This window comes from Danio rerio, chromosome 1 (genome assembly GCF_052040795.2).
Source record: "Danio rerio strain M-AB ecotype USA chromosome 1, GRCz13ab, whole genome shotgun sequence".
NCBI lineage: Eukaryota > Metazoa > Chordata > Actinopteri > Cypriniformes > Danionidae > Danio > Danio rerio.
In genome coordinates this window covers 56,840,001-56,854,977 of record NC_141021.1, presented here as the reverse complement: position 1 = coordinate 56,854,977, position 14,977 = coordinate 56,840,001, and the positions used below count along the sequence as shown (strand labels likewise).

Here is a 14,977-nt window from a genome sequence, read left to right as displayed (position 1 = left end):
CAGTTTTTGTTTGCTGTAAGGAATTATTTCAGAATGCAGGATAGCGAAAGTGTCACGAATGGATGACGTCAAACTTCAGGTAACTTTACTTTCGTGTTTGGCGCGTCCTCATTGTTATTCAGTCTGACATTATGACAGCTGAGATCTTACGTTGTGACATGGGAGACATGTTCGTGCAGTCTGACATGCTACGATCATTTAGGATTTTTTTTTAATTATGCTACGATCATTTAGGATAATTAAAAAAAATTACAGTAATAAAAATGTATTAATTTAAATAAATAAATAATCACACAGTGCCACGCTTTATCCAATAAAAAGTTCATTCACTCATTTGTGCACATTTTTTTTTCATGTGCATTTTCACAATCTATGCACATCTTAGCGTTAACCATATGCTTTTTAACGCAATATTGCAAAATAAAAATCAGTGAAAGGAAACATAGCTAAAGTCAGACAAACCCATCAGACAAAGTAGAGAAGAGGGCGATCTCTCACCTTGGTGATGTACTGAACAAAATCTTTCCTGAAAGGCAGTCGGCAGCGGATGAACCACATGGCGATCACGTGATGGGCCAGAGACACTATGTACTGATTAAACCTGCAGAGACAACAACAAAAAAAAATACACATGGTTCAATAACAGAGAGAGATAGAGAGAGAGAGAAATAGATAGATAGATAGATAGATAGATAGATAGATAGATAGATAGATAGATAGATAGATAGATAGATAGATAGATAGATAGATAGATAGATAGATAGATAGATAGATAGATAGATAGATAGATAGATAGATAGATAGATAGATAGATAGATAGATAGATAGATAGATAGATAGATATTTCATGTATCTTATTTAAATAATCTAGATTTTTATTATTATTATATTTATCAAATATATTATCTGTTTGTTTGTTTGTTTGTTTTTTTGTCATTTATGTCTTACTGTATTATTATAATTTTAATTTTAATTATAATTTAAAAAAAATTATAAAAATTTTTATTATCATTATTTGATGATTTTAATAAATTACATACTTGAAGTGGCAATACTGTATTGAATGTCATGCCAATAAAGCAACTTGATCTTGAAGAGAGGGAGAGAGAGAGAGAGAGAGAGAGAGAGAGAGAGAGAGAGAGAGATGGATGGAGAGATGGAGATCGTTTATTATTATTATTGTAATATTACTTAATCACGGTTGCCATTGTAAAATGCTCTATTTAAGTGAAAACATTACAAATACATTGGCAATACCAAAATATTACATGGTAACATTGTAAAATGTTTCCAGCAAGTGTGTTTGTCTAATCTGTACATGCGCATACTTACTTTGAAGGATTGGTGTACGGCAGCGATATGGCAAACACGCTAACATACTGCTCAGCTACGAAGTTAGCATACAGATGTGGGAGCCGCACTAATGCTGCAGACGAGAAAAAGAGAGATCTGACATTAGAAAATACATCACCTATGTTCTGATTGGTCAGAGTGAGGGATTGGTCAGAATGTGTGAGCGAGTCTGTTCCGATTGGTCAGACTGACTGAGTGAGCTCGTTCTGATTGGTCAGAGAGCGTTATTGTCAAGAGTGAGCAATTAAGTGAGCCTGTTCTGATTGGTCAAAGTAAATGAGTGAGTCTCTTCTAATTGGTCACATTGACTGAGTGAGCCTGGTCTGATTGGTCAAAGTAAATGAGTATCTACTGATTGGTCTGACTGACTAAGTGAGCCTGGTCTCATTGGTTGGATTAAATAAGTGTGTGAATGTCTTCTGATCAGTCAAACTGACAGAGTGAGCCTGGTCTGATTGGTCAGAGTAAATAAGTGTGTGAGTGTATTCTGATTGGTCAGACTGGCTGAGTGACCCTGGTCTGATTGGTCAGAGTAAATAACTGTGTGAGTGTCTTCTGATTGGTCAGACTGAGTGAGTAAGCTGGTTCTGATTGGTCAGAGTATAAGAGCGAATGAGTGAGTGAGAGAGGCCTTTCTGATTAGTCAGATTGGATTTGGTCTGAATGGTCAGACTGACCAAGTGAGTCCGTTCTGATTGGTCAAAGTAAATGAGTATCTACTGATTGGTCAGACTGACTGAGTGAGCCTGGTCTGATTGGTCAGAGTAAATAAGCGTGTGAGTGTCTTCTGATTGGTCAGACTGAGTGAGTTGGCTGGTTCTGATTGGTCAGAGTATACGAGCGAGTGAGTGAGTGAGAGACGCCATTCTGATTGGTCAGACTGGATCTGGTCTGAATGGTCAGACTGACCAAGTGAGTCCATTCTGATTGGTCAGAGTAAAGGTAAAGTAAACAAGTAAAGGTTTCCACTTACTGGACAGGAACTCCAGCATGGGTGAGGCCATGGCAACGGTTGCCGAGATGTGCGTGAGCTTGACGATGAGGGCGGGCAGTAGTTTGATCATGATGTCGGGCATCTCCACCGTGCACATTGTCAGGGCCACCACACACTGCTTGGCACAGCGGTAGATCAGACCCTTCTCCAGACACTGCACCAGGTCCCTCTGACAGAGAGAAAACTCTACATCAGCACATTTATTCAACGACTCTCCTGCTTTTTATATTATTGTTTATTTATTAAAAATACCATTATTCACTCAAATCATTCAAAATGTCCAGAGAGAAGATATCAAACTAAATTATTTTAATCTAAAACACATTTAAATAAACATTTACTAAATAAAAAAGCAATAATGCATCAACTTTAGTGACTCCATTGAAGAAATCCTAAACAATTCAAAATGATTTAAAAATACTGCACACTTTAGCCTTTTTATTGCAGGAGAGTGAATTTATTATTCTAAATATTAAATTATGAATTAATTAATTAATTAGAGTATATTTAGTAGTAGATGTTATTTCAATTAAATATGTCACATATTTAAATGTAATGCTACATTCATATATATATATATATATACATACATATACTCACATTTATATTCATATATTTATATTCATATATATATTCATATATATACTCACATTCATATTTCATTGAAATATAATATATATGATTTCAATGCGTCCGAAATCGCATACTTCCACACTAAATAGTACACTAAAATCCGTATGCGAGCCGAGTGGTATGTCAGAATTCATAGAATTCGAAAATCATTATGCGAGAAGTACCCGGATGACCTACTACTTCCAGCAAAATGCTGAAGTGCGCATCCCATGATGCCCTGCGAGAGAATTCATCAATGGGAGTGAACTGACTCAGATTGGTCATGTGACCATGACAAAATGGCCGATATAGTACATCCGTATTCCATTCATACTTATCACATTCATACTGTATAGGACGTACTTTTCTGACGGCTGAGTAGTACGTTTAAATTCAAATGCAGTACCTACTGAGTAGTAGGCAGTTCCGGACGCAGCCTATATCATTAACTGTGATTTAAAGGTTTAATTTAAGTGTAATAATACGTTTATATTTATTTATAATTATTGTCAATTAAAATTTCCTTGCAATCTAGAGTTGCAGTTTTTAATTAAAATGTATATTTTATTTACGTTTATATCATTTAATCCTTAAAAATTCCCTCTGACGGTTAAAAGTTTATTTAATACTTTTTTTTTTATTCAATTAAATTTTTTATTCGATTTTAAATCAATTTACATAAAATTTCCTCCAGTTGCTCCGGTTTCCCCCACAGTCCAAACACATATAGGTGAATTGAATAAACCAAATTGGCCGTAGTGTGTGTGAATGAGTGAGTATGGTTGTTTCCCAGTACTGGTTGCAGCTGGAAGGGCATCCGCTGTGTGAAACATATGCTGGTTGGTGTTTCATTCTGCTGCGGCGACCCCTGATTAATAAAGGGACTAAGCCAAAGGAAAATTTTACCTTTTGATAGGACAGACGGGAGTATTTATAAGAAAGCATAAGGAGCAGAGAGGATCAGCATAGGACCTTGAGGCGGGAATCAAACTCAGGTCGCTGTGTGCACGTTGTCAACACTCCAACCACTACACCATTGGCGCCAACAATTAGGTGTTTTTTTTTTTTAATAACAACATTTAATAACACCATCCTCACGTAGACAGCTAGCGTTACCTGTCGGAGCTGATCCAGATAGCTGTGGTAGGACGTGATGGCCGTGAGAACAGGAACCACAGCGAGCTGAACGTCAGTGAGGGAAAATCCATCAGGGGTTTTCTTCAGACGCTCCAAAATAATGCGGTCCGTCACCTGAACAGGAAGTTCATTAAAGAGTCACATTTATTAGGGGTTAAAACACAGTTGTGAGGCAACAGTGTGTTAAAAGCAAGCTTTTAATTGTGAAAAAAAATAATCAATTCTATGTTTTATAATCACTCTTGATAAATTTGACATTTTGATTGACATTCTCCATTTGTACGTGTCATCAGAGGGGGAAAGTCCCGCCCACTAGTGACCATCTCTCCCTCATTAGCATAAACAGCAGCCCTGAGTGAGCAGGAAGTTTGTAGCTCCGCCCTCTTTTGGAAAGAGCACAATCTCATTTGAATTTAAAGCGACAGTCACCAAAATGACACAATATGGATTAAAGCCTAAAAAGGTCAGAGAGTTATAAAACCTTATTTGTGTGATATTTTGAGCGCAAACTTTCCACACACACACTCTTAGGACATCAAAAACGTATTTTACATCTTGTAAAGCTTCAAACCCCTTTAAACTCAGTGACTGTGTGTGTTTCTGTTGTTTGTGTATGTGTGGGTGCGCGTGTGTGCAGACCCTTACCATCGAGCAGAGCGTTGCGCACAGATTATCAATGTTACACGGAGACGTCAGGATCAGCACTTTATACTGGATGGTGCAGGACATCTTATCCAGAACCAGCTTCAGGACCTTCCAGTCCGTCTCCTGAAACACAAACACGCAGAGCTGCTAGCATGCTAGCAGGCTAATGTGAGGATACATGTGGATACAGACAGCTGGTTGTTCTCTAGTTAGTAACAGTGGTGCATTTAAAGGGAACACGGCCTAAGCTTTGTGTGTGTGTAGCCTGAAGTGTGTGTATGTTTGTATGCATGTGTACATAGATTTATGTGGTTTATAAAATTACAAAATTGTATAATGACATGGGTCTGACCTAGCTGTACTCTATTAAGGTGGTTTATGAGGAGATGACAAACACTTAAAATCATATTAATTAGGTCGGTTTACATTCATAATTTAACATGTGAGAGTTGGGATTAGTGATGGGAGTGGTTTTTACAGTTTAAGATATATTAGTCCTCATAAACCATATTTACAATGTTATGTGTGTGTGTGAGGGGAGGGGGGATGCGGTATGTGTTTGCCTGAATAACACAGTTGAGAACAGGGTTTGTAACTGTGCTGTTAGTAACTGTACTGTGGACTGGGTTTTGGGCGGCCGCTGCGATCTGATACTATACCAAAGTTGACCACCCGGGGGTGGTACAGACTGTAACAAAAAGCTCAAGACCGGGGATAGGGTAAAATTAAGGGAGTTTTTCCAAAAAGAAATAACAAAACGGGAGGGTGGCGGGAGATGGATCTAAAATACAGGAGACTGCCGGGAAAAACTTGAGTCTCGGCCGGTACAGTGTGTGTGTGTGTGTACCGTCTTGAGGCACTGCAGCAGCACACTGAAAGCCAGACTGTAGGGCAGGTAAGCGGTGCGGATGGAGGAGGGCGGAGCTGCCGGTGTGGGACTTCCTGCCGGTGGAGACACACTTCCTGTCGGCTTCTTCTCTGACACTCTCTTCTCGGACTCCCTGAAAACGAGACCATTGAAAAGACCTTTCAGTCAGTCTCTCTCCCCTAGATGTTATACTACATTAAATAAATACATCTTTACCATTTTAATGTATACATTTAATCTATCTAAATATTCTTGATTATTTATACATTTTTAAAACCATTTCAATAAATCTTTCTTAATTTATTTTAAACTTATATCAAAACGTTTTATTAAATGTGATTTAAAATGCATTTATAACAATAATTTGAATATTCTAAATATTTTGGGTTTAAAAAAATGTTGCATTAAAATAAAAAAGGATATATATATATGTATATATATATACATATGAATAAATTTTCATTACAGGGTTTAATTGAATAAAAATTCAATAATACATTATTTATAAATTATTACAACTCAATATAAAATGCACTTATAACAGTTATTTAAATATTCTCAAACTTTTTTGGAGGAAAAAAAACGTAGCAAACAAATTTAAATAAGTTTGCATATAAATAAAATTAAATAATACAATATCATTTAAATAAAAATTAGTAATATATATATATTTATATTGGGGGAGAAATGAAGCAATTAAATATTTAAAAGTTTGTATATGAATTAAATTTAATAATAAAATATTATTTAAATAAAAATTAATACATATTTATGAATTAAAATGCATTTATAACAGAAATTTGAATATTCTCCATCATTTTTGGGGAAAAATGCAGCAAATAAATTGAAAGTTTATATGCTAATAAAATTTAATGATACATTAAATTTAAATAAAAATGATTATAATTAATTTATATATAAATTATTGAAATGTAAATTAAAATGCATTTAACACAGTAATTGGAATTTTCACTTTTTGGGGGAAAATGCAGCAAAAAAAACCTTAAATCATAAATAAATTATGAAAAAAATGTAATACAATTATTTAACTTAATTACAAGTTATAAATAAAACATACATAATATAAATATAGTTTATTAGCTTATTTAAATTATTATTGCATTGTGTAAAAACAGCCGGAATGGTGTGTGTGAAAAGCAGGAGCAGGGCTGTGTGTGTGTTCTCTCTCACCCTGGGTCACAGTGGCAGTACGGGCTGAATCTCAGAGCTCCGTCTTTATTGGGGACCCCGAGACGATGCAGAGAATCAGCCCTCATCAGCAGCAGGAAATCAAACACCTCAAACAGAGAACACACACTCTAATACAGACCACCAGAGTCATGTGTGTGCAAAGTGATGTGTATATATATATATATAGTGCATGTATAAGTGTGCGCGCGTGAGTTTGTATGATATGCGTAAGGTATAGAGAGGTGTGTGTGTGTGTAAGTGTGTGTGTGTGTAAGTGTGTGTGTGAGAATGTGTATATGGTGTTTGAGTGCAATGTGTGTGTGAGCAAGATTGATGTGTGTGCATATGTGGTGTGTGATGTGTGTGATGTGTGTGTGTGTGTGTGTGTACCTTGAGGCGTATGGCTCCGCTGATGGCGCTGCAGTATTTGTTCTTGTAGTGCAGCTGCAGGTGTGAGATGAGCAGCTCATACACTCGACTGGCATGACTGGCAGGCAGACTATAGAGTTTGCTCTGAAACACACACGCATATATACACACAGAGTGTCAGTGTGTGTGCGGGACAAGCTCAGGATAGCAGTGATAACGTCAGTGTACCTGCAGGATGTCCAGCAGGCCCAGTATAGCGGTGCGCACGTCCTCCAGCGGCGACTCCACACACAGTTCTCTGTCGCCCTCTACAGAGCAGCTCAGAGGACGACTGGCCACCTGCGCGCACACGCCCACACACACATACATCACAAAGGGATTTCATTTAATTTTATCTGTTTGCAGTGTGTGAATTTGGGTGTATTTTTTGAGTTTTGAATGTGTGTTGACCTTCTCGATGATGTCCAGCAGACTGCTGAAGTGGTGTGTGCTGCAGCCCTCGGCCAGATCCACCAGCAGCTGTGTGGCCTGCTTCCTGACTGACGGGTCACGATCCTCAGCTATCTGACCCAGCTGAGGGATGACCACCACCTCGATCAGCTCCTCCTGAACACACACACACACACACAAATAAATAAACATACGCACGCATACACACATACACACATGCATGCACAGAAGGACACAACCACACACACACACACACAAACACACACAAACAAATAAACAAACACACACACACTCACAAAAAAATACACACAGAAATAAAAAAATACCCACACACAAAACAAACACACAAACACACACAGACACAAAAACACACATAAAAACACACACAGACACAAAACAAACACACAAACACACACAGACACAAAAACACACATAAAAACACACACAGACACAAAACAAACAACACACACATACACAAACAAAACAAAAACACACAGACACAAAGACACAAAACAAACAACACACACATACACAGACACAAAAACACACATAAAAACACACACAGACCCAAAACAAACAAAACACACACACACACACACAAACAAAACAAAAACACACAGACACAAAGACACAACAAACAAACACACACAAACAAACAAAAAACAAACACAGACACACACAAACAAACACACATACAAACACAAAATAAAAAACAAACACACAAACACACATTAACAAAACACACACACAAACAAACAAACACACACAGACAAACAAACAAAAAACAAATACACAAACAAAAACAGACACAAACACACACACACAAACAAACACACATACAGACAAAAAGCAAAAAACAAACACACAAACACTCATTAACAAAAAACACACACAAACAAAAAACACACACAGACAGAAAAACAAACAAACACAAAACACACACACGCACACAAACAAAAAACACAGACAAACACACACACAAACACATAAAAACACACACAACAAAACAAATAAACACTCACACGCAAACACAAAACACACACACACACACAAACTGACACACACACACACAAACAAACACACACATACACAAGCACAGACACACACAAACAAAAACACACACACAAACACACACGTGTCCATCATCTAGAGGCTGCTCGGTGTGCTGGACTGATGACTGCAGTGTGAGCAGAACTGACCTCATACAGCTGACGGTTTGTGCTGAGGACGAACGACAAGATGTGCAGAACCTTGATCCTGATCATAGTGCGGCTCTCATTCCTGACACACACACAGGTTATTTTTTGTGAGGACATTCCACTGGTTTACACTGTTTCTATACTCTATTATACTCTACTACTTCATAAACAACAGTTATTTTCTGTCTTTTATTTCATGTCCATAGAATTTAAAGCAGGGGTATCCAAACTCGGTCCTGTCCGGGAGAGTTTAACTCCAACCCTAATCAAACACACCTAAACCAGACAATCAAGCTCTTACTAGATGTACTAGAAACATCCTGGCAGGTGTGTTGAAGCAAGTTGGAGCTAAACTCAAGAGGACACCGGCCCTCCAGGACTGAGTTTGGACACCCCTGATATAAACAAACAGGAGATGCCGTCTCCAGACCTGAAGAACTTGTCCATGAGTTTGAGCAGGTTCTGCAGCCATCCGTCCTTGGCCGGCTGGATGGCCTGAGCTCTGTAGGAGACCAGCGTGAGCACAGATGCATCCTAGCAGAGAGAGAACCAACAATAGCCAATCAGAGCTCACACTTTAGAAATGCTCAGACAAACACAGACACACAGTTTAAGACTCACAGGACGTTTATCCGCGCACTTCTCCACCAGGCTGAAGAAGCGGGCCGAGGAGCCGTGGAAGTCGTTCTGCTCGTAAAGCTCCTCGATGGTGCTCAGCAGCTCATAGACGATCACCTTCAGGTCAGGACTGCCCATCGTCTGCAAACATACATATATGAGGAAAGCAACACACAGAAAACATCGCCCTCTAGTGTCTGAATGAGCAGCTGCAGGCCCTACATGCATTTCAAAATGGGTTTTTGTTTGTTTATTTTTTGCACATTAGCAACTCATGGCGATTTCATAGCAAGATCAACATATATAAAAACATATTACTTAATATCTACAACAGCAACTTCCTAATTCAATAAAGTTTAATACAGAATAAAAGAAAATTTAATTTAATCTTTGATAAATACATCACAATTCTTCCTAGAAATACACTTTTAAAAACATCAAAGTGCTCCGAGTATAAAAACCCTTTCATTATTTCAAAAGAGTCACACATATAATTAGTTAGTAAAACAAGACGTTAGAAACACGCACGCAGCGTTATTCATGTTAGAGCTGATATTAGAGCTGCACAATTAATCGGAAAAAAAAAAAATCGCAATCTCAATTCGATCCCCTAGACCAGGGATCACCAAACTTATTCCTGGAGGGCCGGTGTCCTGCAGATTTTAGCTTCAACCCTAATCAAACACACCTGAACAAGCTAATCAAGCTCTTACTAGGTATCCTTGAAACGCTCAGGCAGGTGTGTTGAGGCAAGTTGGAGCTAAACCCTGCAGGGACACCGGCCCTCCAGGACCGAGATTGGTGACCCCTGCCCTTGACGATCTTAATTCAGCATTTCTACAATTCTGCCAATAAGTGGAAGAATTAGGTATGGGCAATATGGACGATCGCCCAGGGTGACATCTTGCTGGGGGCAGCACGCTAAATTCGTGTAAAAAAAATAAATAAAAAATAAAAAATAAACATCCCCTAGTAAAAGCATTGGGATACGATTTACTTTATGCAAGTGTATTTACTTTGTTCACAGTTGGCATCTTTTGCACACGTTCTCTATGTGCAACCAAAACAACGCTGGTGAAAGCAAATGCGCAGAAAAACCATTACCGTACGCCTCACGCACTCCTGTGTGAATACCAGTTGTTTGTATGCACGCCGATAAAATACCGGAAACCAGAGTAACAGCCTTTTGTGCACAGGTGTCGGCACGCAGCAAGTTTTGCAAGTCGACAAAACTAAAGTTTATATAATATGATGATGATGTTACTTTCACTAAGCATGGCTATAAAGCATAAAGCAGGAATATATATATATATATATATATATATATATATATATATATATATATATATATATATATATATATATATATATATATATATATATATGTATATATACATATATATGTATATATATATATATATATATGTATATATATATATATATATATATATATATATATATATATATATATATATATGTATATATATATATATATATATATATATGTATATATACATATATATGTATATATATATATATATATATATATATATATATATATATATATACATATATATACATATATATACATATATATATATATATATACATATATATATGAGCAATATCACACTTGTAGCAGTGCGACATGGCTGTATATCGGCACTGGTGGGAGGCGTGCGTTAGTGCCCCCACCAGTGCCGATATACAGCCATATCGCACTGCTACTCGTGTGATATTGCGTTTATACAACAGTTTGTCGGCATAATTGTGTATATAAAAACAAAATTAAACATGGAGAGTCTCAAAAACCCTTTTGTATGAGGAACTACTTTCTTCCGCATTGGATTCAAATCATAAGCTGACAGTTAAACAGCTGAGCAAGCATCTTTTAAACTTTAGATCTGTAGTGTCTGCTTTTTGCTGACTGTATGTGGGCGGAGTCATACACAAAGGGTAAAGAGGCTGTACGGGTGCTGATATTACTCAAATATATCACGGCTATCAGCCAATCAGATTCGAGAACCAGACAGAAATGTTGTATCTGTATATATATATATATATAATAATATAATAATTGTATACTGATATTAATAATAATTGTATTTATTTAGAATAAATATAAATACATTTTTATATTTATTGAAAAATAAATCTAACAATTTAAGGGGGCTGCGGGGTGTATCGGGTGGTTCGCCCAGGGTGTCATTTAAACTAAAACCGCCACTGCCCTCCCCGATCGTCGTTGACGGCACGCACACACCTTCAATAGACAGCAATGGCAATTACGGGAATAGTTTCTCTGCGCATGCGTCAGTTTGCTTTCACCAGCGTCGTTTCGGTTGCTCATTGAGAATGTGTGCAAAAGATGCCAACTGTGAACGGCCCTTAACCTCTTTATTCTGGGATTGCCACTCTAAGTTAATACACTTGCATAAAGTAAATCGTATCCCAATGTTTGTTTGTTTTTTGCACCGTCTCCGCGTGCAGTCCCTCAGCAAGATGTCGCCCTAAGCGTTCGTCCATATTACCCATGCCTAAATCCGCCACTGGGGGAGGGGGAGATGCAGTGGATCAGCTACGTCAGTGGCACCAACAATAATTTAGTGGCTGCATTTTATTTTTTTGATTACTGAAATATTGGGAAATTACATAAGCACATTTAAATTAATAATAATATCAACAGCAAAATCATATTGGGGTGGCCAGAGTTTACCCAGAGGTGGCTGTGGCGTGTGTACTTGTTTTTCCCCTGGTGGGGACTTAAAACTTCATGAGTACTTGTGTCACTTGGGCCCAAAATTGAGGTAAACATGCTCATAAATAACACAGAATGAAATATTTGACAGAATATGCGGTTTATATAGTAGAAACATCATTACGTCTATGAGAGTCCTCTCTGGGATATAGAAACAAGTGTGCGTCTGCGTGTCTGTACCTGTATCTGCTGCAGGAGTCTGTCTATGATGGACAGCAGGATGTCCCAGGTCACCACCTGCAGCTCGCGGCCGTATTTTTTAATGAGGCGCGTGATGGAGAGCACGATCTCATAGGACACCACCTCATTAGCACAGCTCATGGCCTGCACACACAGCTCACGGTTAAACGTTGTACTGTTTACCATACATCAATACTCAAACTCTCACACACACAAACCTTGTAGAAGGAAGGCAGGACCAGCGTAGGTGTGTTTTTGAGGGCGGGGAGTCTGTGAGCGCCCCACAGCGCCATCCCAACAAAAAACACAGCACCGCGGAGGAGAGCGGCGTCCTCGGAGTACACCCTACACACAAACACACACTAGTGAGAACACTAGAGAGAAAATATGACAGCTGGCTACTTTTCAGAACTCTCCTATCTAACATCAGCACTAAAAACAGCTTTACTTGCTTAAATTTCCTTCAGCTAAAAGGTTATAGGCAGCACGGTGGCACAATGGGTAGCACAATTGCCTCACAGCAAGAAGGTTGCTGGTTCAAGCCCCGGCTGGGTCAGTTGACATTTCTGTGTGGAGTTTGCATGTTCCCCCTGTGTTGGCGTGGGTTTCCCCCACAAGTCTAAAAACGTGGTACAGGTGTGTTTGGTAAGCTAAATTGTCTGTAGTGTATGAGTGTGAATGAGTGTATATGGATGTTTCCCAGTGATGGTAAGCATCCCCTGTGTAAAAAATATGCCGGATAATGGGGTGACTAAGCCGAAACGACACAACAAACAAACCGCTCCAGGGTTCGTTTGAAAGCGTACCGAGACCATCTCTTTAAGCAGGTCTCGGTACGCTTATTTGGTCTGCTTTTGGTGCGCACTCGAGTACGATTGCTGCATTCTCACCTGCTTAAACGAATCGCACCAAAAGGGAAAACGAACTCTAGTGCGATTCAGTCAAACTAAATAAGGCAGGTGTGAGGCACACTTACTGACTCTATAAAGAAAGTAAATGTTCTTATTACATGTTCAGACCAAAACACACTTGCGTCCACTAAGCATAGCCCTCTGTGTGAGTGTGTGTATACCTCTCCTCCATGATTCGGCACATGGTGTATATGGCACTGTGACCCAGATGAGTTCCCAACACTTTGCGCATCAACTAGAAGCATGAGCAGACAAAAACATCAGCTGAAAGGTCAAATACACATTACAACAATATATCTGCTCAGAATCTGTGTGTGTGTGTGTGTTTTACCTTCCAGCAGGACTCACAGAACTCCTTCACATTTACAGTTCGGCACAGAGTGATGATGAAGACTGTTAGAGAGTCTGATGGCAGACAGTTATAACACACCACCGCGTCCAGCACCTGCAGCGCAACCTACACACACGCACACAAACACAAACACACGCACACGCGCACGCACGCACGCACGCACGCACACACGCACACACGCACACAAACACACAAACACACAAACACACACACACACACACACACACACACACACGCACACACGCACACACACACAAACACAAACACACACACAAACGCGCATGCACGCACGCACGCACACGCAAGCACACACACGCACGCACAAGCACGCACGCACACGCACACACACGCACGCACACACACACACGCACGCACGCGCATGCACGCACACGCACGCACACACACACACGCACGCACACACACGCACGCACGCACGCACGCACCCACGCACGCACCCACGCACACACAAACACACACATACAAGGCTGTTATCCTAGAAAGATAATCCAAAAACAATGTGCAAAAGTGGTGCTGTGATGTACCTCAATGTCTGTGGAGGATGTCGTCCGGTTGCACAGAAGGCAGATTTTCCTGTGAGAAACAAATCGATGATGTTAGTTCAGCTCTTTTCAAGCTAGATTGTAGCTTTGCAACTCTAAATACTCATATGCAAATGTCACGGCCTGCATAATATTTGTTAAATAATACTATAACAGCTGTGTTACTATAACAGCTAAACAGCTAATACTATAACAGCTGTTATACTATAACAGCTAAATAACAAGTGGTTTTCAACCAGTGGGTCAAGATGGTGTTGCAGGGGACCCCAGCTGTTATTAATAGAAGCAAAACTTGTCATATATTTATACATTTGTCCAGTCTTAAATTTGCTGTATAATTAAATAAAGTGCGATAAATATTAAATTGTATTATGCATACACATGCACTTCCAATTCGATTTTGCTCATTGATTTAATAACAACCCTTTTTTGCTTCTTTTTGATGATGTGGGCCACTTTATTTTGCAAATAACCTGACTTGACAGCTCTCCTAGAGTTAAACTGATGAGTTTTACCATTTCTGAGTCTATTTCAGCTGATCTCCGGGTCTCGCGGGAAAACTTTTAGCTTAACTTAGCATAGGTAATAGAATCGAATTAGACTATTAGCATCTCACTCAAACACAACCAAAGAGATTCGATAATCTTCCTATTTAAAGCGCCACTCTTCAGTAGATTCATCATGTACTAAAGCCATTTTGCTGATTGGTATAATAACGATCCTTTTTTGCTTCTTTGTGATGGTGTGTGTGCACTCTTTTTGTAAATAGCCTCATTTTAC

At 38.9% G+C, this 14,977-nt stretch overlaps 1 protein-coding gene across 9 annotated transcripts in view; it reads right to left on the bottom strand.

Moving 5' to 3' along the window:
• Positions 1–14,977, bottom strand: part of tsc2 (TSC complex subunit 2) — a 76,539-nt gene that overhangs the window by 51,938 nt on the left and 9,624 nt on the right. For all 9 annotated transcript variants that reach the window (XR_015475855.1, XR_015475856.1, XR_015475857.1 and 6 more), the window contains 18 exon segments: positions 14,180–14,228; positions 13,617–13,742; positions 13,447–13,520; positions 12,593–12,719; positions 12,375–12,518; positions 9,440–9,577; positions 9,249–9,352; positions 8,819–8,900; positions 7,620–7,775; positions 7,398–7,508; positions 7,191–7,313; positions 6,801–6,907; positions 5,589–5,742; positions 4,742–4,864; positions 4,076–4,210; positions 2,327–2,516; positions 1,333–1,426; positions 499–601 (listed from right to left, as the gene is read on the bottom strand). Coding sequence is in view for 5 of the 9 variants with exons in the window: in XM_087236216.1 (XP_087092342.1) it covers positions 499–601; positions 1,333–1,426; positions 2,327–2,516; positions 4,076–4,210; positions 4,742–4,864; positions 5,589–5,742; positions 6,801–6,907; positions 7,191–7,313; positions 7,398–7,508; positions 7,620–7,775; positions 8,819–8,900; positions 9,249–9,352; positions 9,440–9,577; positions 12,375–12,518; positions 12,593–12,719; positions 13,447–13,520; positions 13,617–13,742; positions 14,180–14,228 (2,140 nt within the window). In the remaining 4 variants the exon portion in view is untranslated.